A 26,078-nucleotide genomic window follows, 5' to 3' on the forward strand; every position below is an offset into this window, starting at 1 on the left:
CTGATATAAAGTTAACTCTTCACTGCAGAAGTCTGTTTTGCCTTTACAGCCAGGAAAGTCCTGTGAGCAGCAGAACTCAGACCCACAGACCCCAATTTCACAAGTTCAGCTAATAACTCTGGACAACATGAATTCTCACAACAACAAACAGGTTTTGGAGCACTCAGATGTTTCCAGAGCAGCAGCATCAACTTCCTTGTTAAAAAGTATTGTTATATGTTTTATACGTTATAAAGTATTTTTGTTTGCCACTGTGTGATGGGGGAATTGAAGCAGAGCTCTGGAGTAGAGTCTGGCCCCCATCACAGCAGGACCAAGCTCTCACACAGCAGAGTTCTGTCATTCTGCAGGGACCCCTCGTTAAGCAATGCCACCTTCTTACAGGTAAATAACTTGCTTATTTTTAATCACACTCTCAAAAACCAAAAAGGCACCAGTTTACATTTAAGTGTGTACAATCTACACAGTGTTGGCTTTAAAAATGGCACTGATGTATTTCAGTTCTTCAAAGAAAAACACAAATAAAAATAAAAAACAAAATAACATTCTCTAAAAATAAAAGATAAATAAAATTAATGGCTTATACATCTGCACTTGTGTAGCAGATTTACAAGCAAACTTTTGAGACAGATTTTATTTCAAAATAAAACAGATGTTTGATGCTGACTGAGTGCTGTGTGCAGCCCCAAGGAGCTGTAAAGCCTCAGTGTCCTTCAGGCACACTCAAGGTATCAGGAGAGTCCCTGGAAACACAAGGGAGGAGAGGACAAATGGTAGAAAAGGAGGAAACAATTCTGCAACACTCACAACATCACTATGAAGAAAATGCAACACATGACAATGCAAAAAAAGAAATATTGCTGCAACTAGGATTCAATGCACTCTGCTTATACTGAGCACTGCTACACCCTCTTACAAAGCTTCAGTGGCTAAGACACCAAGGTTTCCTTCTGGTATTCCATACAGAAACTGGATTTAGTGGATGCTTAAAAGTACATATCATCAAAACATTTCTGAAGGGAGCAAAAGAAGTGAGCAGACTCTATAAAAGAGGAAGTTACAAGAGATATTAATTCCTCCTATGCATGTTTAATTGAAATTATTAACTTTTAATTCAATTATTATGCCTAAAAAGACAACAATGTTATTGGTAGCTCAGTGCTCAGAGTTACAATGACTGGTGTCTGCCCTGGGTTCCAACAGAGTTCTCTAGTTCAGTAAGACCACTGAAAGGCAAAAAAAACTCAATGCAGAGTGAGTGAAAGTACAAAAGAAATACCAGAGGATGGAGATGCCTCCAAACTGCAGTGACACATTCCTGTTCTCCTAGCCCCTAACATCACATACTGGCCTACTTGTGCCCCACTGCAGTTCCAGGAATAGCAATGGTGACATAAACTTGTCCCATTTAGTCTTGTGCTGCACTCACTGTGGGATTAAAGCACACTCAGACATACCACCTAGCATCAAAGTGCACTGCCACAAAAACAATGAAGTTACAAAATTTACATGGACAAAACAAAAATTTTTATTAGCAAACAAGTAAAGATTCATCATCACTGGTATTGTTTTCAGAGAGGGAAGTAGATGACTGTAACATTGGCACTTCCACAGAATGGCAACAAGCTGCATGAACACCCAAAGGCTCCTCCTGGTATGTGTTAGGGCAACATTGGTTTTGTCCATTCACTTGGATATGAACATTCATAGGGCTGTCTGGATAACCAGATTCCCACTTTTTTAAGGGTAATCTACATGGATCTTCACTCAGTGGATGACTTCCACTTAAACTACTGTCCTCTTGGACAGTCCTCCTGGATACTGACCCTCCATGGATCGTTTCTGTAACACTTTCAGATAAAGGATCTCTGAAAGCCTTTCCTGTATCTACTTTACTGGACTGCTTAAGCTCTCTGTCAGAGTCAGCACTTGAAGATTTATCAGTGTGTCCAGCCTCAGGCTCTGCATGTGCTGCTGTGCAAGTATTTGGCTGGAAGATGCTGGAAGGCGATGGCTCTGTAACTTCAGTCTCTGGCTGCAGGCTGCTACACCCAGCTTCTTGTGGGCCCCTGGCTTGGCCATTTGCCTCTGAACTGGGTCCTTCAGGGGAGGGTGGAGGACTCTGAGCAGTGCCACCAGCACTGCTGATGATCCCATCACCCAGTGTAGTCTGTGAGGTGCGGGCAGGTGTCAGGAGGGGGATCTGTCCTCTCACCCGAGGTCTGTGGAAGAGTCTGTTCCAGAGCCTGCCCAAGCGCCGCCGGGACGAGCTCCGCCTTGACGAGTGCCGCCTCATCTGCCTCCTCATGGCTGTTCGAATGTTCTGCAGCACAGAAGCCTGGAACACAGAGGGAACAAACATTAAAACCAGCATTTCACATGTACTCAAAAGATTTCTGATCCCTGTGCTTCCTCCTTAAATGCCCCATTTCATAACAAACCATGTGAGAACACCAAAGACAGCTCTGCCTGCACCAAAGACTCTCACAGACTCATGGAATGGTTTGGCTTGCAAATGATCTTAAAGATCATCCAATTCCAAATTCCCTGCAGTGAACACCTCCCACTGGACCAGGCTGGTCAATGCCCCATCCAAACTGGCCTTGAACACTGCCAGGGAAGGGCAGCCACAGCTTCTGTCCCTTACAGTGTTTCCTTTATGAGTTTAAGCTCTACTTGTCCACCTAGGATGTTCATTTTCCACTGGAATAACAAAATACATTATCACAATACATTATCAAAATACTTTATCACATCAGGAACTGTATCTCAGTTGGATACTTCTGACAGGGTACAGGAGTTTTCTGAGACCCAGCAATGAAATAGAATGACTTAATGGCTTGCTTGTAAATGAATATGCAAATGAAAAACAATCATTTTGGAAAATTCTAAATTTTCCAAAAATACTGCTATAGATTTTATTTTCTTATTATTTCAGGTGCATTTACAGTTTCAGCTTGAAAAGTCTTGTTTTCCCATTTACTTTCTAACCTTTCTCTCTGTCTCTATTCATTCTGTCTTGATGTACAGCAAAAGTGCTTATCTCACTGCTGTTCCCCAACAAATACATTTCATATGCTCAAAACCACCCACAGCACCAGTGGAACTATGCTTCTTCAGCTCCATGTAATGCATACACATTTTTATATTACTTCCATATAATTAGCACAGCCACTGAAATACAGTTCCAGATAGATTTTATCTAATTTATAGTAGTTTGGCTGCTGAAATATTCACTGGCACTTGTCTGCATACTTGTGATGCGTTGTACACGGGGAAATCTTCAACTGGGGGAATAAGTCCTTGTGCAATCAGCTGTCCATAGGAAGGTGGAGCTTCCCGCCGCACAAACTCTGCCTCCAGTCGCGTCATCTGAGTCTCAAATGCTCTGGAAATGGAACCAGAGAGAAAACATGGAAGAGAAGTAACAGTTTGTCCTGCCTCCCCGACACTAATGTGTAAAAAACACTGCCAAAGGGATCATGGCAGGAGTAAAACCACAAACCTTCCACTAAGCGCTATGAAAATCATATCAGGATGCTAAATTAAACAAAAGGACTAAGAGAACAGGGTATAAACATGAATGAATCAAACCAGCACACTGTCTGGTGCAGGCTCAGGCTGGACACTGTGGCAAATGAAGTTTTTTCAAGTGGCCAGTAACTGCTGAACCAGTAACAGCAGTAACTTGTCCAGCAAGGGCCCAAAGGTTATTTCTGGAGAAGACATTAAGAACTGGAAACAATCACACAACAGGGGCAGCTTGCAGTTGCAGAGAGGTTTGCCAGTCCTGCCAGAACAGAGGCACTGAAGTTCCCACCTTAGCACAGCAGCTCCTCTGCAGGTCCTTAATCACACAGACTTGATCAGGAGAGAATGTAAAGCACCCTGTTTGAAACACGGGGTCAGCAGCACAGGAGGAGATGGGAACCAGAAATTCCCCTCTGACTCTCTCCTACAAGGCAGAGCCCCACTTGCACATACATGTAACACACAGGCAAAGAATCACACACACTACACCTAAAATGAGGCATACAGAACCAGGGGAAAGGGGCACACCATGAACAACTCCTGCTCAGAACAGGCCCCACTATAGCCAGATATCACTTTTAACAGAACTGAGAACTGGAGTATTTGGGGAGGGGTGAAGGGTTATTTAACGCAGATTCAGTGAAGATTTCACTGTAGCATTTCAGCATTCAGTTTTTGGCAGGGGCAAGGGGTTTCTTGCAAGGGGATGAGAAGGAAAAGGAAACTGCTCAAGACAGGTTAGGCTAGATGCAGATTCTGCCAAACTGCACAATGAACTTGTACTTCTCACAGACCACAGAAGAGCTGATATTTCCGTTCACTACTCCCAGAAATCTTCTCTTAGCCTAATTCAGCTGTCATCAGGTCCCTGGATTTGATTTCACAGTATTTCGCAAATTCTCCGGTTAAGAATCAACTTTTTTTTTTTCCTTTTAACAAAATGGAAAAAAACAGCACAGCTGTGAAAGCATCAGCAAAGGAAGACTCTTACCTGTATTCCCTGGTCCTCAGAGAATATAATTTAAATGCACAACCCAGTGCTATCACTAGCAGCAAGCCACACACGAGACTCCCAATCAGAGCAGCTGTGATGACCTTCCTGGGAACAATCACCAGGCAGTTACGCTCATCACTTCCATCCTGGCAGTCTTCTTGGCCATCACAGCGCCAAGTCTCAAAGATGCACAGATTTGTCCCACAATGGAAATTTCCTGGCTGGCAAGTAAAGCAGTTCTTTTCATCTGAGCCATCTGGACAGTTCTTCTGGTTATTACAGCGGTCAAGTACTGAGTAACAAAGCCCACTGTTTCCTTCACATGGGTATTCGTTCTTCTGGCAAGCAGGACAGTTCTCCTCATCCTTGCCATTTGGACAATGCCACCAGCCATCACAATGCTGCTTATCAGTGAAACACTCCTCATCACTTCCACAAGGGTGTTCCCAAGGAAGGCAGTAGCCTTTCACCTGATAGGTTGCATTGAATCCGTGGCCGGTGCTCTTGGAGCGGGCATGATAGGAGACAGTGAGCTGGCCCTTTGACGACTCCACACTCACCGAATGCCGATTGTTGTGGTGTGAGAACGTCTGCATTAATTTATCACCTCTCTCTCCAATGCCATCATACACCTTTACATAGTCATTGTAGCCTAACTGCAAATCCAGCTGCAGCAGAACGTGCCGGTTATCCTGCGTGTCCACATACCACGTGCAACGAAGGTCTGACCTGCTGTGATCAGCACGGAACAAGTCTGGGGAAGCAAAAGATCCGTAAAAATTACCCAGCCTTTTGCCACAGGAAAGATCAGGACAATTGTCTTCGTCTGAACCATCACCACAGTCTTTAACAGAGTTACATCTCAGCTCGTTCATCAAGCACTTGGTGGAGTGGGCTGCGCTGCACTGAAACATTCCTGAGGGACAGATGCTGGATGGAGGGTCTGTTGGAGGGACAGTGCAGTTCTTCTCATCTGAGTTATCACCACACTCATCCATGGAATTACACTTCCAAGTACTGGGAATACACTTCCCATTTGCACAACGGAATTCATCTGACTGGCACACAGACTGACCTATCTTTCCTGTGAAAGAGAACCAGCAGAGAAAAAATCAGTATCAAACTTTTAGAACTATGAGATATCACTTTTCAACATCTACTGCCATGCATGTCACAAGCTAATGAGTCAGCCCAGTACCCTTCAGCAATACTGTTAAAAAGCCACATGCAGATAATATCAGGGTTACCACACCAATACTTTACAGTCACCAATGGCCATCACCTGTCTTGTAAAAGCACTGTCTTGTAAAAAATTCTTGTAAAAAAAGCCTGTCTTGTAAAAAAGTACTACTGTCTTCCAAGTTTTGTCAGAGAGAGCATAAAGTGAAGCAACAAACCCATAAGATTTTACCTCTAATATAGGAAAGGCGAAATCCCTGAGCCTGTCCTGAGCTTGATGCATCTGAATGAAAAAATATCCACACATGGTCCCTTGCAGAGATGAAAGATGGAGGTATGGAAGATCCACACACTTTGTACTCCTCCCTCTTGGAAGACGGGCCAATCATCAACCAGTCTACTGCACACTTCTGAGAGTCTTCCAAATCAAAGTTCTTAAAACTGTTAAGATCAAAAGAAAGCACGAGTTACAAAAGAGGACGTGTCTGGAACAAAGCCTAACAGAGAAAGAACAGACTCTAATGGCTGACTTTGTGCATCACGCAGTGCTGACATACAGGTATTGCATTCAAAGGTAATGAAACATCTACCTTCTGTATACTAAAGCAAAGCACATTCCCCAGTGTGGAAAAGCACCCATCTCACAGGCATAAACATCATATCAAAGTAGCTCCAAAAGCTGAAAGAATGATTCCTCTTTCACTCAGTCCTTAAATAAAACTGCTTCCTAAAATACAGATGTAAAGAAAAGCAAAATTCTGGAATACGTTATACAGAAAATAGATTAATTTCAGTAGTCATTTCCAACCATAAAAGCTATGAAACTAGGGATGACAGGGTTGACTACTGTCTTGGAAAAAGAATAATAGGATGTGGTACAAAGAACCCTAAAGGGCTAAGTATGACAGACACAAATCCACTCTTGGAGCCATGGATGGGCAAGGAGAGATCAAGAAGAGAATAGGGGTGGAAATGGACCTAAAATCTAACACCATTATCTTTTAATTCAAAGATTAAAATAGTCCCTTTCTGGGAGTGCAAATGCAGAGCAAACAAGACTATAACCTTTTACAAATTTCTAGCCCTTCTGCTGACACAAGCCAAGTGATTATTCAGTAGTAGCTTATCTAGTGCAGAGAGGTTCCCTGTTTGCAGAACTCTGAACACAACTGGATAATGCTCCCTAACCTGGGCTCAGGAACCATATGTGGCATTTGTTCTCTGATGAAACAGATTGCACTTGTATTCAGCCATCTGCAATGACAATAGCAGATTGCAGACTGCACAGAAAAGCATACTCATTAGGAAAGGGCACACTGTTCAGAACACTTAGAAATTAATTTTGGTCCTTTTTTTATGTAACTCAGCGACACCAAATTAACTTGGTAGAAGTTGTGCAAAATTCTCTAGACAGAATTTTCAGAAAGCTCCTGCAAAATACACAACTCTTTCTCTAAAGGATTTTTCACAAACAGCAAAGACAAACTCTTTGAAAAAGATAAATGGAAAGATAAATTTTCTGGTATCAGTGTGTATTTACAAGAGGCTGTCAATGTCTGCCAGATCTTGACCTTTGAAGTTGAAAGGGAAAGAACAGCAACTATGTAAACTAGCTAATTAATTTAAATAGGAGACTCAGCCTACCCACACCTGTAGGTTCTGTCAAACACATTGGCTTAAATAACTCTCCAAAATAAATTTATCATCAAGAGCATGAGATGTAAGAGAGCACTGAAAGTGATAAGTTAAAATGGAAATTAAGAGATGACAACATATGTGCAAGGACAATCCACCCAGAAATGTCCTTCCTCTTCTAACTCTTCTTCTCCCACCAACCTCTGTGTATCTTCCCAGCTGTGAAGAAATATTCCCACAGCACTCAATTCTTTGCTCTAAGGAATCTCATCAAGCTTCTGAAACTAGCATGTTTTGCCAAGGAAGTTTTAGATGACTATGCAGCCAAAATAAAAAGATTTAAGTACTCAGCCATTCAAAGTATTTCTGCTACAGGTATTCTGCATAAAATGTTTTAATGACCAAGAAAGTAAACAGCCACTGCATCATGGAAAGGAATTATCCAAAGTATCAGGGAAGCTACAGGTACTCACATAAAGCTTGTTGGTTACATCAGATGTGAGACAGCATTACTGAGCTTGCACATCAGTTTTGCTCTCTGTAACTCATTTTGGCACAACACATCATGTAGGGTTTCTATCATCTACTTGGAGGATTGTTCATAGGAATTTTTTAATGAAAACTTTTTGGCTAAGTGTTAGAAATAACTATCTGCCCAACAACAACAGGTTTTAAGAAAAGGGAACAGTCACTAAATCAAGAAAAGGAAATTCAAAACTGGGATGGGGGGTGGGAATGACTAAAAAAAATGTGTTTGTATGATACAAACAAGTTAATTTACTAAATCTTTTGATATTTTGTAATTATTTTAGATGTACCAGGATCAACCTTAAAGAGGCAAACAAATTGTTCTCCTCTCTTACCCAGCTCCCAGCACTCCCACTGCTCCAACTGGGTCCCACAGCCAGTCATTTTCCTCACTCTGCTGAAAAGAGCTACTTTTATCTATCAAATAAATAATTCAGCCATAACATGGTTACACAACACAGACTGCACAAACTCTGGGGAGTATTTGCCTATACAATAAGCTGTCTATAACTCACTTTAAAGTGTGTTTCTTTCTAGAAAAAAAAAAATAGAAAAACATTTAACACTTTTAAGATTCATAAAAGGAAGAGTACAGAAATATCAGCTACATGCAGATACCTTGTTTACAAACTCCTTTGCAGATGACAGCAATACCTCTCAAGAGCCTGCATTTGTGTACAATTAGTATCTTTTACTTGCACCTTGAAAGTCTAGTGTTGTACACTGCTAATAACCAATTTTTTTTGGTTGTGGAAGAGAAAGAACCTTTAGTTCCAGCTTCCAATGCAGAAGCCCAGGCATACAGAGGCTGATTTTCCTGAGTGTCACTTGTGGATCTCAGACAGATTCAGAGTAGAATCCCATACCTCTTCACTAATAAATCCAAACTTCAGGCACAGAGTACAAGGATGATGAGGCAGAACAGACTTGCAAGGAAATACTGAGTTTAATAGATTCCCTAAAAACACTCTTGGAGATACACAAGCTACTGAAAAAAATGCCTTGGTATTCAAAAAGGGCAATACAGGGTATTCACAAGAACAAACTGTTTTACAGAAACAAACATCTTAATCCCAAGTGCCTAGAAGTTTCAAACACAATTTTCCTGTGTATGTTCTAGTTCTAATGTGAAGTTTTATGTGTAATAGATACCACAGCAGTTATAAAATTTCTTTGGCTAAGAGCCAAAGCCAAGTCAAAACAATTATGTTCCCCCTTATGCAAACTAATCAGATGTATTTTCAACAAATTTTCCTTTGATTAAGGCATTGCCACTCTATTTCAGCAACCTTTTAAGTTATATTGCCCCTACTAGAAGCAAATTTTACCTTATTTACAATGATGGTGATTTTACACAAGACCAGAAGGATGATACACTTGAGCAAGCCCTCATCACAAAAACCACTACCTTCTAAAGAAACATGGAAACAATATGAACCCATATGTTTGCACTTGTAAGTATATAAAATCTGGCTTCACTTTATAATGCATTTGTGACAACAAGGTTATGTGTTATAAGTTTCTGCCATTCTACTCTGACATTAAGTGACCAACTGATTTATTTTAGCCAAGAGTCCTGGATAGTGAAGTCAGCCTCTACTGCTTTACTTCCTTCATCATCTCTAATTTGATCTAGAGCTGCTCTGTTATAGTCCTCTGAAGAATAACTTAATCCTGCTACCCACAAAACATTTATTTATTCAGCTGAGCTTTCTCAAACTGGAATGCAAATTTTTCTACCAAAAGGATAAGTCCAGTGATTGAATGAGTATTGGTACACAGTGAAAATATGGGACAAAGATTTATGCTTGTACTGCTTGTAGGATTACACAGACACTTTACAGTCTTTGGAAAAGCACTGAAGTCTGTAGTTACTCTTCTTGAGGGAAGTCTCAGACCTTTTGTATCAGAAAACTACATCATTTTTTGTGACTAAAACAAGAAAGAGGAGCCATAGTGAAAGAGAGAATACTCCTGTATAATGTCATCCATATCTCATGAAGCACCAGACAGTACTGTGGTACTTTTAAACATCTTGGGGAGGGAAGCACAGGATTTGAGAGGAAAAGTAAAAGACAGGTTTGCTCAGTCACTAATCCTCTCCAGCAAAGCCCTCTGACAGTTCTGCAGGAGTGGAATGGGACCCAGAGATCCATCCTACCACGTAAGCTGCAGTACACAGGTGCTAAACTCCAGCCCTTGCACTCCTTATCCCCTGCACCCCACCTGCTCCAGACATCCTCCTTCCCCCAAGAGCTTCACTCCCACAGCAATGCTCCCCTGCTTTGGCATCTTGGCACTTTGTGATAAAGGGAAGGAGAACCTGGCTTTCCTCCAGGCTTTTTCCTCTCCACAACCAGAGCACACAGCCCTAGCTCACAGGGCAGGGAGAGGAAGAGCAGTCAGACATTGGTATTTCCAACACTAGAACTACAATGTCAACAAAATACAACACCCATCACAGAACAACCTATAAGATGGCCTGGCCCTTAGGCTGTTCTCACTGCTACCTGTGGATCTCCAAAACAATACAGGAATATGGAACAAGACTGGTGTACAAGATCAAAACCATTGGACCAAGTTTTGCAGGTTTTCTTTCTCCTGAAAGATGCTATTGTCTTGCTCTTGGAATGTCTTTTCCAAATTTTTACAGAAAATTTACATCAATAGCCTATTAAACACTGAAAGTATTCAGAATTTAAAACCAGAACAACTCAATGTGAACTGAGAAATGCAGCACTAAGTCTTGTTTTTACTGAATTCTGTAGAAATCAGTAAACTCATCTGATTCCTCTTCCAGTGGCATGATACTGAAAAAAGAGGTTACCTCCAATGGTGAGCAGAACTCCAGGAGTTTACAGAACATCACAGGGTTAGTCATATATATCAGTTCTCACCTATGTACTCACATGAAGTAACAGCCTACAATGGCTTCTTTCTATTATCTGACAAGTATTTTCATGTTGCTTCATTAAACCAGACTATCATAAACACACATTAATACTCTATATATATGAGGAAAAATGTGCTTCCTGCAAAACTAATGCTTAGCAGAGCTCTGTTTTTTGCCATCTGTACTGAAAGGAACAGTAGCAGCTAGGAAATAAAAGTACTTCTATAAATAACGTGGGGAACTCTCTACAACCCTTTCAGTAATTTAGGCACGAGGGACTACTGATTAAAGAAAAAGAAAGCTTTCTTAGTAACTGCAAAAGGACAAACATGGGATGCAAAATCTGAATGAAAGCTATTAGTAAATAAATAAGAAAGTAAATGTCCAATTTGGCTCTCTAAACTGATTTTAAAAATTGCAGAATAAATATTATGGATAGGTCAGTAAAGCACAGTCCCAAAATAAAACCAACCGACCAATTAAGCAAGGAAAGTTACTTCTATTTGCCAACTTCTCACAGAAAGTGTAGACTGTGAACAACTGATGACTTAATTGGCTCATTAAAAACTTCTGCTTAACCACTGAAGCACAAGGACCTGAAGTCAGGAAAGCTCTATTCTACTCCCAGCTCCCAAGCACCAGCTAACTGCATAACCTTGGGCAAGAGACATTGGGACTATTTCTTCAAAAGCTGAGCAACTAAATGGCTATTTTGAGGTTTTTTCCAATTAATGTCAAGTTCTGAAATACAATGAGTTTGGAAAATAAACTGAAGCAGTTCCTTTAACTCCTCACACAATTACAGACCAGCAAGAATATATGAGCAGACCCTAATTTTATAGTAATCTTATGCAGAAATTGAAACTCAAATGGTACCTGACAATTTATTTTTTCAAAGCTAATGTTATGAATCACCGAAGTGAAAGCCAATGAAGGTGATCCCCCCACCTCAATTAGTAAGAGAAAGCTTGAGTGGGTCACTAAGTAGATCTCTTTCCAATACCCTTAGCTTGAATTCTGAACATGGAGAACATTTTACTCACAGTCCCCTAAATTCCAACAATAAAATAGTAAATTTATACTCCACCCACACCAGGGTTAATTACAACCATCAAGTAACAGCAACTGGTAAACAAAATTTTTTTTCATCTTTTTCTTAGATATGAGGAAACATAAACCTATAAAGCCCATAAAAAATGGTACAAAGGCAGTTACTGCATATGACATCCTTGTCTGATCTTACATGATTTTACGCAATCCTCTCTGAGAAGAAGCATAAAAATAGAGAAAATGGATGGACAAATCAAGTAGTTTCCAAAACAATAACTAGCAACTGATTACCTGAATTTAAAGAGACATAACTGAGTCCTGGAAAACAGTGACTACAGACTTGTTCACAGGTCTCAATAGAACCATTCCATCAGACACACAAACTTGAAAGAAAGTACTGAAATATGCATATAGAGTGGTATAAGCACAAAGAACACATATTTCCTGTTCATGGAAAGCCCCCTCAAGGATTTCTAAAAAGTAAACTATAAAACAAAACAATTAGCATGGAAATGTGAGGATATGAAGAAAATCAATATACACATGAAAGACAGACATTAGGATATAGCTTCTTAAGGAGATGGCCACAGAAGCCAACATCTTCCTTACCTGGTCACAGCTCTACAAGTAAGCTGCTGAAAATTAGGTTTATAAAAAATAACCACCAAGTGCAAACAGTTTAGAAATAAAAAATACTTTCAATTGCAATTCTATCCCTTAATGATTCCTGCTGTATCTCATTATATATAGATCTCTTACATAACACTGCTGTCTTATTATCAATGAGAATGCAAGATCAAAGGAAGTGCATACTGTGTAACACAACACAAAGGAGATGGAGTTTTTTGAAACCTTTCAAACTCCAGATGTTAGCGCAAGAACTGTGTTTGATTTTCCTAGGAAAATTTTAAAAGCTACTCTTATGCCCTTACCAACACATTGTTAGAAGAAGCAGCATATCCAGCTGGAAAGCAGAAAACATGTTTGCATTTGAAACCTCCTAGCCTAGGCAAGTCAGCTCCTTCTTTCACATCCTTGGCACTGCAAGGGCAACAACCTTGTAAAGAAATCCTCAGATGCTGTAACATTTTGCATTCACACAGTGGAGTGAGTCATTCCAAGTACATTTATAGTCAGAAACATAACACCACAACACTAGTCCCTGGGATGTAAACACATAGTTTCTATTGTTTGCATCTGCAGAGGAGGGCAGGATATGGTTGTGTATTCAGTGATAGAAAACAAACCCATTAAGAAGAAATTTTTCAAGTCATATTGCAGTGCATGCATCTAAACTGTACACACATTATTACCAGTTGCCACACCTCATGTTCCTCTGCTTCTTTAGCCTCTGTTACACTCACACTTGCAGAAGAGAGTCCTAACTCTAGCTGGAGCTCTGAGACATTTCCATAGCATAAACTGCAGGATTATTCTCCAGAGTCAAGTCTGTGTCTCATTTGTATGCTTTCTCAGCTTCCAACAATCTCTGCTTTGAGACAAATTCCCCACGTCCAATGTAATGTAATGGGGTTTAAAAGCATGTTTCTATTTATGAATTTCAAATGTTGGCAGGTATTTACTTCACTACTTTTGGTGAGTAGTTCCTATTTTGAAGTATGGATGATGGAGCCTTCCTATTATTCCATCTGTGGCAGATTTGTTTTCAATTTCTGAGCATCTGCAGTTGAAGAGGTTTTTGCAGTTTTTTTTGCAGTCCTTTTAAGCAGCTGAGCAAAGAATGAGCAGATGGTGTCAAATGTAACAGTACCAAACCCCCTCCCAAAAAAAAAACTTTTCCTATGTTTTATTTTTTAAGTAAGAAATTCTTGGTTCGTGAAGGATCCTACCATTAGCCAAGACAAATTAAGCACATTCAAGTATGTTCATATTGTACCCTAAACATTCTTAACAAACCATTTCCAGTATATTTTAGTCTTTATTGAACAACATTTTTCTAGAATTGAGCTGAAATTGTACCACAAATGCTAACTATTATTTGATTTGTTGGAAATAAATACTAAGCAGAAAAGCATGTATCTCTTGGTAAACAAGTAACAATAACCAATAATTATCTTCAACTGTCTATTAAACATAGCACCATTTCAAGACATTACTGAAAATGCTGTTTTTGCTCTAAGAATTTTACATGCCCACTGAAGCTGTTCCAGGTTTTATAGCCTTCACCAACCCTTATTTATAAGCAATGAAGGGAAAGGGGACTATTTAATGTGAGTAAATATATTGCTGTTTCCCACTGCCTCGTCTGTCAAGGGTATACAAAATATCATGCAGGCATTGTGAAGATAAATACAATACAGGACCACAACTGACTTCTGTAATAATGGATGTCAGAAGCAGCCTACAGAAGCAAGACACAGTGAAGCATTTTTAAAAAGAGAGAGGTGCCCAACCTGGAACCATGTTCCAGTGTCACCAATATTGGCTTTCTCTGAAGACAGCCTCACATTGGTGTATAAGGTAAACTCACATTTTGTTTTATTTCAGCAAAGCAATCCTTTACCTCCACAAATAACAAACCATACCTAATTGTTATCATATCTCCATGATCTCCCTGTATGTACCAGCTGCAGTTTATGGCTGGAGGATAGTTTGATGGCCAAGAAGGACTGTAGATGACTCCCCGTCTCTCTGTGTGCTGTTCCAGCTCCCCACTGCAAGCAGCTGTTAATAAGGGGACAAAAACAATAGTGTTAATGCTTTGCCTCATAACAGTTCATAATAGCTTCAAGAGCTTTCATCAGTTCCTGGAGACTGCAGACATACAAGAGTCAACAGTTTTATCCTCTTACTGCTTTCTTCCCTGCCCTGTTTTTTAATTAAGACACCCACACCAAGTGTAGGTAAGCATAACCTGCATTTCAATGCAGGACCAATCAATAATCTTGTATGAATCTACCACAGGCTACAATCAATATTACTGCATGGATCTGCCAAGAGGATGTAATACAGGAATCCTTCTTACCAGCTTCCCAAAGCCTAGGTAGGTCACCCAGCAAAAGGAGATCTGTATTAACTGTAAAGTAGCTAGTAGTTCATTTTGCTGTAGCATGTTCCTGGATATGTTGTTTATTCTCTTAACCATATGAAGAGTCTGTAAGGGTTAAAAGAATACCACCACCCACCACACCCCCACCCCTCCCACAAAAAAGTAAACTGAAGATCAATGTTAAATATTTTCACTGGACATTACTGAAGTACTCCAAATTCCCTCTGAACCCACATAGGTGGGAAAAATTTTCAAGACAGGGAAAGGAGCAAGCAAGGCCACCAAATAAGGCTCAGAATTTTCAAAGTACATTTAGTTCTTCCTATGGAAGACAGCAGGCTACATCAAATACTTATAATTTGTAATTAAGCAATTCAAAAATGAAAATTAAATGTTCCAAGGACAAGTTGAAAAGCTGTTCTGATAGAAAAACATACTCCAAGCAGAGTACAAGAGGGAAAATTCTCTGTAATGCAATAGCTATTCTGAACATTCTCCAAAAATATTATTTAAACTATTTTTAAAACAAATTACTATTTAGAGCATGACTTGTGGACTGCAGCTGAATATTTCAGTTTTTGACATAAGCTTACATTCCTGTAGCTGAAAAACGAAGCAAAGGAAAAGAAAGGTTGACTATACCTTGTCAACCTCATACACATATGCATCCAAATACACTGCACTAGAAATGAGAGATTTACAGTATGGCTTGAAATCCAGCCACATAAATACACCATTTTCAATTCCCAGTCAGGATACTGGAGGGATGGAAGGATGGAAGGAGTACCAGCAAAGCTACTTGGCTGCAGTCAAGAGCTCCTGCTTGGGGCTGGGCTGCAGCACGTCCCCTCCAGGGGACCCAGGCCTGGCACTATTCTGTTTGTTCACAGTGAGCACTTTTGAAGTGAGAGCCACAGGAATACAAAAAGCATAAGGTGAGTAACTTACCTGAGGCAAAACATAAAAATACTATTATTTTCACTCTCCAGGTAGAACATTCCACTGAAATACATCTATATAATTCCTACTAGTTTCAAAGGCCACAAAAACATACAGAATACATAAATACATAAAAACATCTGTTTCCAAACAAATATTTTGCAGTAATAAAGTTACAAGAACATTTTTGTTATCATATTTCTAAAACCAGTGCGGGGCTTCAAGACAGATGCTGGAAAATACTGAGACGCAGTTGCAATTACAGAATTATAAAAGGAAATGTAAGATCCACAGGACTTTTCAACTCCAATTCTCAGTTTCTTTAGGTTTATAACTGTGCTCCTCCACATACCTATTACTGCACCAACGTATCACAGCAGCACAAGTGGAGCAAGACCTAGCAAACACATAAAGGAGCAGCAAAGGATGCATTTCCTAACTGTCAGGTTAATAACACTTCAAAATGGGAAGGAAACAATGCACTAAGTGAAAGAATAAATACAGCAGACAGCACTATCCAGAGGCTTCCACTAACACCTGTTTCTGCTGCCCTTGTACCAAATTATGTTCTAGATTAATATCCCTTATTTATAGTATTTGCAATAGAACAGAACTTATTTCCTTTCCGTCCTGAGGAAGTCCCACTGACAGGCTCATGGCTCCACATCAGCACTTCCATTCACACATTCATCAGTGTTGTTAGCAGAGCTATTATTCTCCCAAATACTTGTTTCTCAGTTTTAGGAAGTAATTACAAAGACTGAGCAATAGTTACTTAAGTATCCCAGCTTTTTAGAAGTAATATCACTACATTTTTCCCTTTTGGAATAATGTAATTTCATAATGTAGAGGATCTGCTGTAACATCACAGTTCAGGTCTTCAATGAGAAATGCTTTTTCTTATTAACACTGCACATCTGATATAAATGTGAGGCAAGAAAAAACAAGCAACAAAAGAAACAGATTTTTTTCTTCTAACCAGAAGAACTGTAGCTGTGCAAATCTAAGGACATGGTGAGGTAAGGGCTGCACTGACACTCTATGCCATTTTTGGCAGTTCATCTGACAATGGCTGTTGTTGCCAATACTTTACCATGGCCTTATCCACTCTGACACACTTCAAGCATTTCAGACTTGTCCTACTCAGAATCAAATGGACAACTGTTTGCCTCCTGCAAAGGGTCCTGCTTTGAATGAACCACAAATCTGAATTAATATTTACTCTGGTATAAGACAATTTAAAGCAGAAGCCTCTAGGTCTAGCCATCTCCTTCAGGGGTCCAAGGAAGTAATGAGTGTGAGTAGATAAGGGAAAAAATAACCCTTTACTAACAAGCAGAATAGCAACAGTCAGAAACAAAGAGACCCCAAACAAAAAGCCTCACTTAGCTGCCTCGTGTTTTTGATGTCTTTTTTATTTTTTCCCAACCAACACTCATTATGATAGAATTTATTACAGAATTTTTCAAACATCAATGGACCTCGTTCCCAGAGCAGCCGCCTGCCTCTCCACTCCTTGCCACTGATTACTGCAAGGCAGAAAAGGTGAAGTACCCAAGCACAGCTTCCAGCAGCTCTATTTTCACACACATAAATCTTGAAAGAAAAACCTTGACTAAACACAGCCTTCAGTGCTGACAACAAAACGGTAAAACCACACAAGGGCAGAATTTTATACTGTTGCAGCTTCAATATCAATAAAAGGGTCCCACTTCTCTCCTCAGCTCCTGGCCATGAAGTCTGCAGAATTGCACACATGCCTAAGTACTGTGCTATTAAGTTGAGTACAGCATGACACTGTGATTCCTTAAGGAAAATAAACAAAAGCCTGTTCAAATTGCCAAAGCATCTCAAGGAAACGGAAGTTCCTAAATAGAAAGGTACAGTCCTGAATTCTGAAGACCTTATCATCAGTGACAACACTTAACAATAGCAGCGATAACGTTTTCAACAATTCTGTGTCTTTCCACAACTTTTCTGCACAAACCTAGGAAAAAAGTGAAATCCTAATTCACTAAAAACTCCAAACTGCTTCAGTTTCCCACATTTAGCATTACTGAAAAAACATCAAATTACCAGTTCCTGGATTGGCAAACCAACCCACCAAAAATCTTACTGAGATGGTGCTTTTAAAGAAAAGATAAATTATAAAGACACCATAATAAATCTTCCACAGTTAAAAAGAAAACCCTAAACAACAAAGAAATAAGCAGAGAAAAATAAAACCCCAAACTTTAAACAAATGCCAGAAGATATTTGAGTTCAGAGAGTTTCTGTCAAGAGGGCATAAATCTTAATGAGGCTTTCTGTGACAATCAAATGGATTTCTTCTACTGTAAATAGCAGTAGATTCCCTCTGCCTGTTAAATACGCCACAAATACACAAATGACATTTCCAAAAACTTTACATGAATAATGTTACTCTTATTTTTGCAAGAGCAACTGTAATAAAACAGACATTGAGCTTCACAAAAGGACAGCACTAAGGGTACTATGCTGTGCTGGAATAAATTTTCAAACAATCCCAGATGAAAATTAATCCTGGAGCTTCACATTCTTCTGCACCAGGGCCTGTCCCAGTCACAAGGAACTGATCCCAACCATCTGCTCCAGGATAAAAGACGTTTTGCACTTGCAACAAGGAACCTCCTCTCAAAACCAAATGCTTGGCAATATACATTTCCTCAAGTAGCTGTCTCATAGTCAGCAGGAAACTCTCCCCAAGTTCTCACAATGCTCCCTCAAGGAGGGCCTGCACCCATTTTTTAATGCAGATCCCTCATGCCTGTGGTAAAAGAAAACTTAAGGCTCCCCTTTGCTTTGCCCAGGCTCCAGCTGGCTTCTGGCTCCAATCAGAACCAGCAAAGGCACAGTCCAAGGGTTGCACTTACAGATGTGCCAAATCTCAGCTCGTGCTGCTTGATCAACAGCCAAGCTAACTTTCTGCAAGCACAGGTAAGAGAAGCTATACATGGATCCCTCTGTTGAAATAACCTTTGATAATCGTTTTTGTCCCAGCTCCAGTTACACTACTGGGGGACAAGGTAACTCAAAACTGTATGAAGACAAGAAAACATGAAGGCTACGATACTCTGAGGTTTTCAGCATGCTTGTGGAATAAAAGCTGGGTGTTACAACTCTATTGCTAGTAAAAAAATGTGTTAGAAAGCAGCAGAGCCAACTGAAGAAGCTCTATATATTTTAGGATGAGGCAGTATCACCAGTCTAAGTAAGCAACTGTGTAATTACTGCATTTACAGTTTGTAAACTCACATATCATACACCAAACAGCTGCCAAACTCCATCAAAAACTAAAGAACCATCCAGGCAGAACATATTAGGTCATAAATGACACTCTGTATTTTTTCCAATGAAAGAATGGAAAATAGTCTGCTGCAAACAACACATTGTTTATCCACACTTCCTCTAAGCTTAATTTAAGCAGGTTACCTAATCATAAAATTACTACTTTCTCCTGATTTAAACCTTCTCAACCCTTAATTTTGACTTGAACACTCAAGCTCCCACATTATTTGATCCACTGTCCTAGAATTATTTTTCTGTTTTCCAGTTTCCTCCCATCTCCCTTATTTGCCATTTCTGGTTTTAACATAAATTGCAACCTCTTTGGGAGTAAAGTACATCTATACATATGATGGTGGATTGACAGCCACAAGAGGGTCCTTATCACTAGGAGAACCCTGACTGCAATATTCCCACAATGTCAGTAAGTCACAGCACTGCTAGAGAGAAAGAAATTACACTAAGTGCTGCAATTCTGGTTGCATTTCCAGGCTGACATTCATGAGACATTTTTAATATTCTTGTTTTAACTTCTTCAGGAATGAGCCACTCTCCCTGACTTGATGCTGCCAGGCACACTTCCTAAACACAGTTTTCCCCTAAACATATCAGCATGCACTACGACCTTAGCCTCAAGCTGACAATTTTTATCTATCACAATGACAATGATGCAGTCCATAATCCTGTTGTGGTTTAAACTCAACTGGAAAATAAGACAAATGCAGCCAGTCCTGTCCCCCCACCCCCCCTCAGCTGAGAGAGACAAAATACAGATTACAGGTTGAGATAACAATTTACTGTTACTGTAACAATTTACAATTTAACAGCAACCAGCTAAGAAAATAAACAGTGACAGCAGCAACACCAATGACAACAGAGTGGAACAGGACCAGAAGGGACAGAAATGGCTCTGTTCATCCTGCCCCAGGACAGGACCAGAAGGGACAGAAATGGCTCTGTTCATCCTGCCCCAGGACAGGACCAGAAGGGACAGAAATGGCTCTGTTCATCCTGCCCTGGGACAGGACCAGAAGGGACAGAAATGGCTCTGTTCATCCTGCCCCAGGACAGGACCAGAAGGGACAGAAATGGCTCTGTTCATCCTGCCCCAGGACAGGACCAGAAGGGACAGAAATGGCTCTGTTCATCCTGCCCCAGGACAGGACCAGAAGGGACAGAAATGGTGGCACGACCTTCACACAGCACCTTCATCCTGTCCCCACCGCTGTGCCCACACAGCTCCAGCCCCAGCTCCTCCTGGCTTGGGGACAGCAATCTCTGGCCTTGGCTGGCACCAGGACAAAGCTCAGGAAGACTTAAAAGTCCTAAACTTCCTAAGATGTCATTGTTAGTCTGTCTCAAACAAGCATCATTACAAAAGTTACTCTTTCATTAGAGCATCTTTTTGTATGGGGAAGAAACAGTAACAGTTTAAATGAACAGTAAATACAGGTAAGAAAAGTTTGTCTTACCTAATGAGGTAACAGCACTTTCTATTTTCCCAGTCAGGAAGAGATTCACTGTGTAAAGACAGAAAGATAATGTTCAGACAAGTTCTAGCGGTACAGGGTGGAAGTCAATAGTTAACCATTCCTAGGTGTTTGCTGGGGTGTTAGCATAAATGCATTACAGTTTTCCAACAAGAACTTTGCTTATCTGCACAGGCAAGTCATGTAATCAACTACTGTCCTTCACTGTAGCTAAAACAAGTCAATACACAATGTAAGTTCAGTATCTCTGAAACACACTACCAAAAGAAACAACTGCCAATCTATTCTAAATTATCTTCCATAGGATTAATTTTAATTGAGGAACACAGAAGAACAATCACACTAAAACATTTATCATCATGGCTACTGACTGTACCCACTTAAATGCTGGATAACTAATGTGATTATTATTCTTAAATACTTCTCCTCTTAATAAAGCAAAGTTTGTTCCCCTCAGGTAAATGTCACCTTGAAAATCAGCTGCTAAAGCTAACATGATTGCCTTGACTAAGCACAAGCATTGAAGTTTTCAACAAGGTCCACTAATACAATCAAAACAGGATGAGGCAGTACTTGCAATATATATCTGACTTGCAAATTAAGTTCCAAAGACTCTTCACTTTCTCAAAAGTCTCCTCTCACAGTGTATACTATTAAAGTAATCTGGAAAGAGAAGTTATTGCCAAAGAAAATTTGTCCTGTGTCATTGTTGCTCCAGAAGTCAGCATTAACATGCAGCTCCCTATTAGTTTCCCCACACATTCTTTAAGTCACTTATTTAAAAATTACAGCATGTTCCACTGACTGCTCTCATTTCAACAGTAATCTGTAATCTACAAAGATAACCTGTTAGTAAAATGACAAATGTTTTAAAGAATTAGAAAGGTTTAAAATATTATCAAAAACTTGATTTACAACATGCCAGCCAAGCACTCACTTAGGCTTTATTTTACATATGTTAAGTCCTAAATCTTTTAATGGGTAACCTCTTGCAAAAATGAAAAACATCATTTAAAAAATCAACAATAGGAGAAGAGAGGAAGAGAAACCATCCCTGTTCCCAACAGTCTTAGGAAGCAGCTGGCAATTAACACTATTTATGGCTCAGAGTGTGGGCCCCCATTGTCTTCTACACTGTCTAAACACATCACAAAACAATGACCCTTTCCCTGACTACCTTCTGTTATAACTTCAGCCAGCACAAGAGGCACAAAAAGAACTAGATACTAAAGGGGGCTGAAATAAAAAACAATCCTTTAGCTTCCCAGCTCAGGCCCAGTCAGGTTTTTCAGCTGTCACACTGCAGCAGCCCAGCTGCCTACAGCTGTCCCTCCCTGACTTATACCTGGCTATCCACAGCTGGATTTTCTCCTTTTGGGAGGACTGCTACAGACCTCAGGCTGAGGGCAGGCCCTGCAAAACAGAGACAAAGACTGCTCATGGCCTCACTCCTCACAGACTTCAGGGCTCTACCATAGGGACAGGGGCAGTGACCTCCCCTCCTTCTAAGTAGTCTTGGGACTGAGCTTTCAGGAATACACAAAACAAGGAGAGCAACTAAATGGCTGTATATGTAATGCTACAGCTTGAGAAGAATTTGTGTTAAATTGCATTTGAAATATTTGTGTCAATAAGCATTATTATGATGTTCAAAGGACCCTAACAGCACTGATTTTATTATATAATTAGCTATGATTAGTAACATTTGTTATACGATAATAACAGTGTGCCATGTAATTATTTCTTCTTTGCTGGCTTGCTCCGTTAGGTGAGTAAGCCTACCTAGGAGCAACAACCCTGTACCAGGAAACAACATGGCTCTGTTAACTCTGGCAAAGCAGCACATCCGTTTGTGACAAACTCTGGATCACAGCAGTAACAGCAACACAACATTTCCTCATACAACATTAAAGTGCCACTATTTCTGTAACCATAGTAATACAGCCCTAAAGACTGAGATTAAATTAATCTGTGATTATGTCACAAATTTATATTCATGAGAATTAAAATACTTGGTTTTGCTCCAAAGAAAGTACATGCCTAACTAGTATCAGCACAACTGAAAGCAGTGTTTGAAGATACATTGTATGGAAGAGTCTGGGTCTGTACTACCATTGTAATCTTTCTTTATGTTTCCTATCTGAATAGTCCCAACAGCCGTAAGAGAAACAAGCTCTAAAACAGAGATTGTTTCACATGGCTTATAAGAAGCCCCCCATGCCCTTTAAATGGAAATAAGTAGGGTAAAGACAAGGGGCATAATAGAGTGGAATCAGCCAACTCAGAGGGACATTACTGAGGACTGTTAAACAGAGAGCCCTGGTTTACTACCACAAGTGCAGTTATAGGCAGCCTTGCACACCTCACCTGGCAGATACCTAAGAAAGAGAACCCCCAAAAATATTTATCTCTGCAAAAAACTTCTATCAGCTGCAGTTGCAAATTCTTCGTTCTCATTTTCAAACCCTTTCACACCAAGAAGTCAGCAAAAATAGTTCTTTAAAATAAAACCTAAGTCTCACACCAGATACTTTCCCAAGCAACTGAATAAGCATATAGTTTCCAATATCCACTTCACTCACTCAAACCCATCAAACCACAAGAGCACTGTTAAACCAGCACCCTGCTCTCTAAACTGTCAAAGGCCCATAAGAAAGAATAGTCATTCCCTGCAGATTTTCTTGTCTTGTCAAATCAAAACCTTGTCAAAATAAAAAGAGGTGAGAGACTAGAGTATCAGAAAGTTTTCTAGATGCCTTTTTTCTTAACTGTTGAGCAGCTATGGGAAAGCCAGAAAGAAATCCCAGAAGTGGTTCAGTTGGCTTGAACTCCATGTAGGAAACTTACTGTGCCACTCATTTGGATTGCTAAATAATGCTCAGGGTGAGGTTTTCAGCTTGGAAAGTGGCTATTTGGATCAAAAGGGAAATTTACATCTTGGCACCTCCAAACCAAATGACAGCTACCAGGCTTTCCCCACAGCCAGAAGGAGAGACATCAGCTTCACAGATCCCTTCTTATTTAATAACTTTCTATGTCCTCCAGAATTTCTTAAGAATGATAAACAAAATGGCTTCACAAAAGAACAGTTGAAACAAACCCAATTCCAGTCTTTGGAGCAGCAATTTACAGATGAGGTCACACAGCAATGGTCAGTGGCAGTACATTGATACAGACACCAAACACCCACACACAGGCCATGGGAAAACAAGAAAAGAATGGCAAAAAGAAGGATGAAAGGAAAGGACAAGCAGGAAGTAAAACACAAAAATAGTTAAAGAAGCAGCATTATATTCTTATGGGTTCACTGAAGCAAAATACCTTACAAGCTTCCCACCTCTCATGTTTCTCAACTTCCACTACTGTCAGTTGTGCAAGGAATAGGAATAAAACATTCCAGCTGAAAAGAAGAGCCAGACAGTGAAATTCTAGAAGTCATAGAAAGCAGAAATCTACTAAACTTTCAACCTGACATCACCCACACCTAAACACAAGGAGTGTTCTCACTTCAGCTCTGGAGTTTACATAATCTTTTATTATCTCATTACTCATTTTAACAATAACCATACTATTCATGTCAACTAATAAAAGATTTAACAAAGATCTGAATGGGCCACAAAACAAAACAAAAAACAAAACCCCTAAACAAAACTAAAAAACCCAAAACACCCCTCCCAAAAATACAGTAAGAAATTTAGAAATACAGGGAAAATATGTATCTTTCTCTAATTTTAAATAAACAGGCATTGTCCTCATGCTGTGCACATCACTGAAATCCTGTTAAGACTCTGCAAAAAACAAGAGTTGTATGACCTGGATGTTCAAACTGTTTTGTAGTTCAGCTAGCTTTTAGTACTGTAGTTACATTAATTAAAATAGACACATTTGTAATAACCACAGCAACGTTTCAACTTCAACTTTCTACATTTTTCTAGGTAAGCACTGATGTTAAGGAAGCACTGTTACAAAAACAAAACAAGCAGTTTAACCACAGATATCCCTTTCTGATTGTTTACATAACGAACAGTAACTGTCACTTAGGATTATTAAATATTAACTGTAATCCACTTCATTAGCAAAGAGATGTGGGTTAAACCATTCTGGATGAAGGAGCTGTGACAGTTTACCAAGTTAAGTGTGTGGAGGGCTCAGTGCAGCCCCAGCAGAACCCTCTGGCAGGGCAGAGGGAGGGAGCCCTCAGCTCTGGGAGCTCCTAACTTCTCCATGTGTCCCTGCTAAATACGCGGGGCCTGTCGTTCGCTCGTTCCAGTCACAGCTGGGCGCCAGCGCTTCTCCCTAACAAAAACCATCTCCCCCGGCTGAACGGGCTGACAGGCTGGAAACCAGCAATACGCTTCATCTCGTTGCCATAACTCAACACCTGCTGGGAAGCAGAGCGGAGAGCAACGGCTTCAAGCAGAAGGGAAGGAAGAGAGCAGAACATGGCAGAGATGTGGAGGGAGACAAAACGCTTCTTGCCGCTGCCGCTCATGAGAAGCGCCGGGCAGTCCCTAAGTGAGCCCCGGCGCCGCTGCCCGCACCGCGCCCCGCACGAGCTCACAGCCCAGGGAAGAGCCGCTGATGCCTCCTGAACTTTTTTTTTCAGGGTTACGCAAGGTTATAGCGGCTCTTCCAGAGCCAAGGACAAGGCGATGGGTTCCGCTGGATCCGGCAGCGCTGTGCGCGGCCCCGCACCGCCGGGCACGGCAGCCCGGGAAGGTGCCGGAGCGCCCCGCGGCCGCGCCGCCCCGCGCCCCGTTCGGAAGCGGGCTGACGGGAGGGGGCTCCGCCGGCACCATTCAGTGTGTTGCAGCCTCGTCCCATCCCGCGTCCCCCGCCCACGGTCACTTCCCGCAGGGGAGGAGGGGGCCCAGCAGTCCCCACAGGCGATGCCCGCCGTGCCCGGACGTGCCCCGCCGCCAGGGAGCGGCCGGGCCGCACTCACCCAGGCAGATGGCAGTGAGCGGCGCCAGCGCGCCCTGACGGAGCTCCGCGGCCGCTGCCTTCTCCATGGCGGGTCGCTGTCGCCTGCCCTTCAGCGCGGGGGGAACCGCGGCGGCTCCGCACCCGCCGAGCCGCTACGCCGAGCCGCAGCAGCCTGCGGCGCCGCCGGCCCGCGGTGCCCCCGCCCGCCGGGGAGCCGGGAGTGGCGCGGGCGGCCGCGGCGGCCCCATGGCCGGCCCGGGCTCCCGCTCCGGGGCAGGTGGCAGAGAACAGACCGCAGCGCCGCGGCCCCACGTGACAGGCCCGCCGAGCGGCTGCGGCGGCCGGGCCAGACGGCGAGGGGAGCGCAGCGCCGCCCCGCTCCGCTCCGCGCACACCTGAGGGGCCGCCGCCAGCGGGCGGGCGGAGCGCGGCCGGGGACGGAAGGGAAGGCGAGGGCCGAGCCCGCCCGCGCAGCGGCGGCTGCCGGGCTTCCTGTCAGGCACGGCTCTCCCCGCTCTCGCCGCGCCCCTGCGCCCGCGGCCATGGCGCAGCCCGGCGGGCCGGGCCCGGCGCAGCGCCCCGCGGGGGCCGCCCCGCTGC

The 26,078-nt window shown here is 41.6% G+C and overlaps 1 protein-coding gene across 3 annotated transcripts; it reads right to left on the minus strand.

Annotated features, from left to right (window-relative positions):
* Positions 1-1,504: 1,504 nt before the first annotated feature.
* Positions 1,505-25,976, minus strand: LRP3 (LDL receptor related protein 3). Of its 3 annotated transcripts, none has more exons than XM_058845782.1 (8): positions 25,498-25,976; positions 23,890-23,952; positions 20,535-20,582; positions 14,357-14,495; positions 5,937-6,145; positions 4,523-5,609; positions 3,256-3,388; positions 1,505-2,338 (listed from the first exon to the last, which is right to left on the minus strand). In XM_058845782.1, exons 2-8 carry the CDS (start codon positions 23,894-23,896, stop codon positions 1,532-1,534), a joined length of 2,430 nt encoding a protein of 809 aa, XP_058701765.1. In that variant the 5' UTR covers positions 23,897-23,952; positions 25,498-25,976; the 3' UTR covers positions 1,505-1,531. The 3 variants fall into 3 exon arrangements, with proteins under 3 accessions (XP_058701765.1, XP_058701766.1, XP_058701764.1); XM_058845783.1 differs by having other exon boundaries at positions 23,874-23,952; positions 25,498-25,975; XM_058845781.1 differs by lacking the exon at positions 23,890-23,952 and having other exon boundaries at positions 25,498-25,975.
* Between the last annotated feature and the right edge of the window lie 102 nt (positions 25,977-26,078).

The sequence above is a fragment of the Poecile atricapillus genome, chromosome 10 (genome assembly GCF_030490865.1).
Source record: "Poecile atricapillus isolate bPoeAtr1 chromosome 10, bPoeAtr1.hap1, whole genome shotgun sequence".
NCBI lineage: Eukaryota > Metazoa > Chordata > Aves > Passeriformes > Paridae > Poecile > Poecile atricapillus.

Coding starts and splice junctions, on each gene's coding strand:
- LRP3 (XM_058845781.1), bottom strand. CDS start 25,564: ATGGAGAAGGCAGCGGCCGCGGAGCTCCGTCAGGGCGCGCTGGCGCCG. Junction 20,583..25,497: donor GCTCACTGCCATCTGCCTGG/GTGAGTGCGGCC, acceptor GTCTTTACACAG/TGAATCTCTTCCTGACTGGG. Junction 14,496..20,534: donor AAGTGCTGTTACCTCATTAG/GTAAGACAAACT, acceptor CCTTATTAACAG/CTGCTTGCAGTGGGGAGCTG.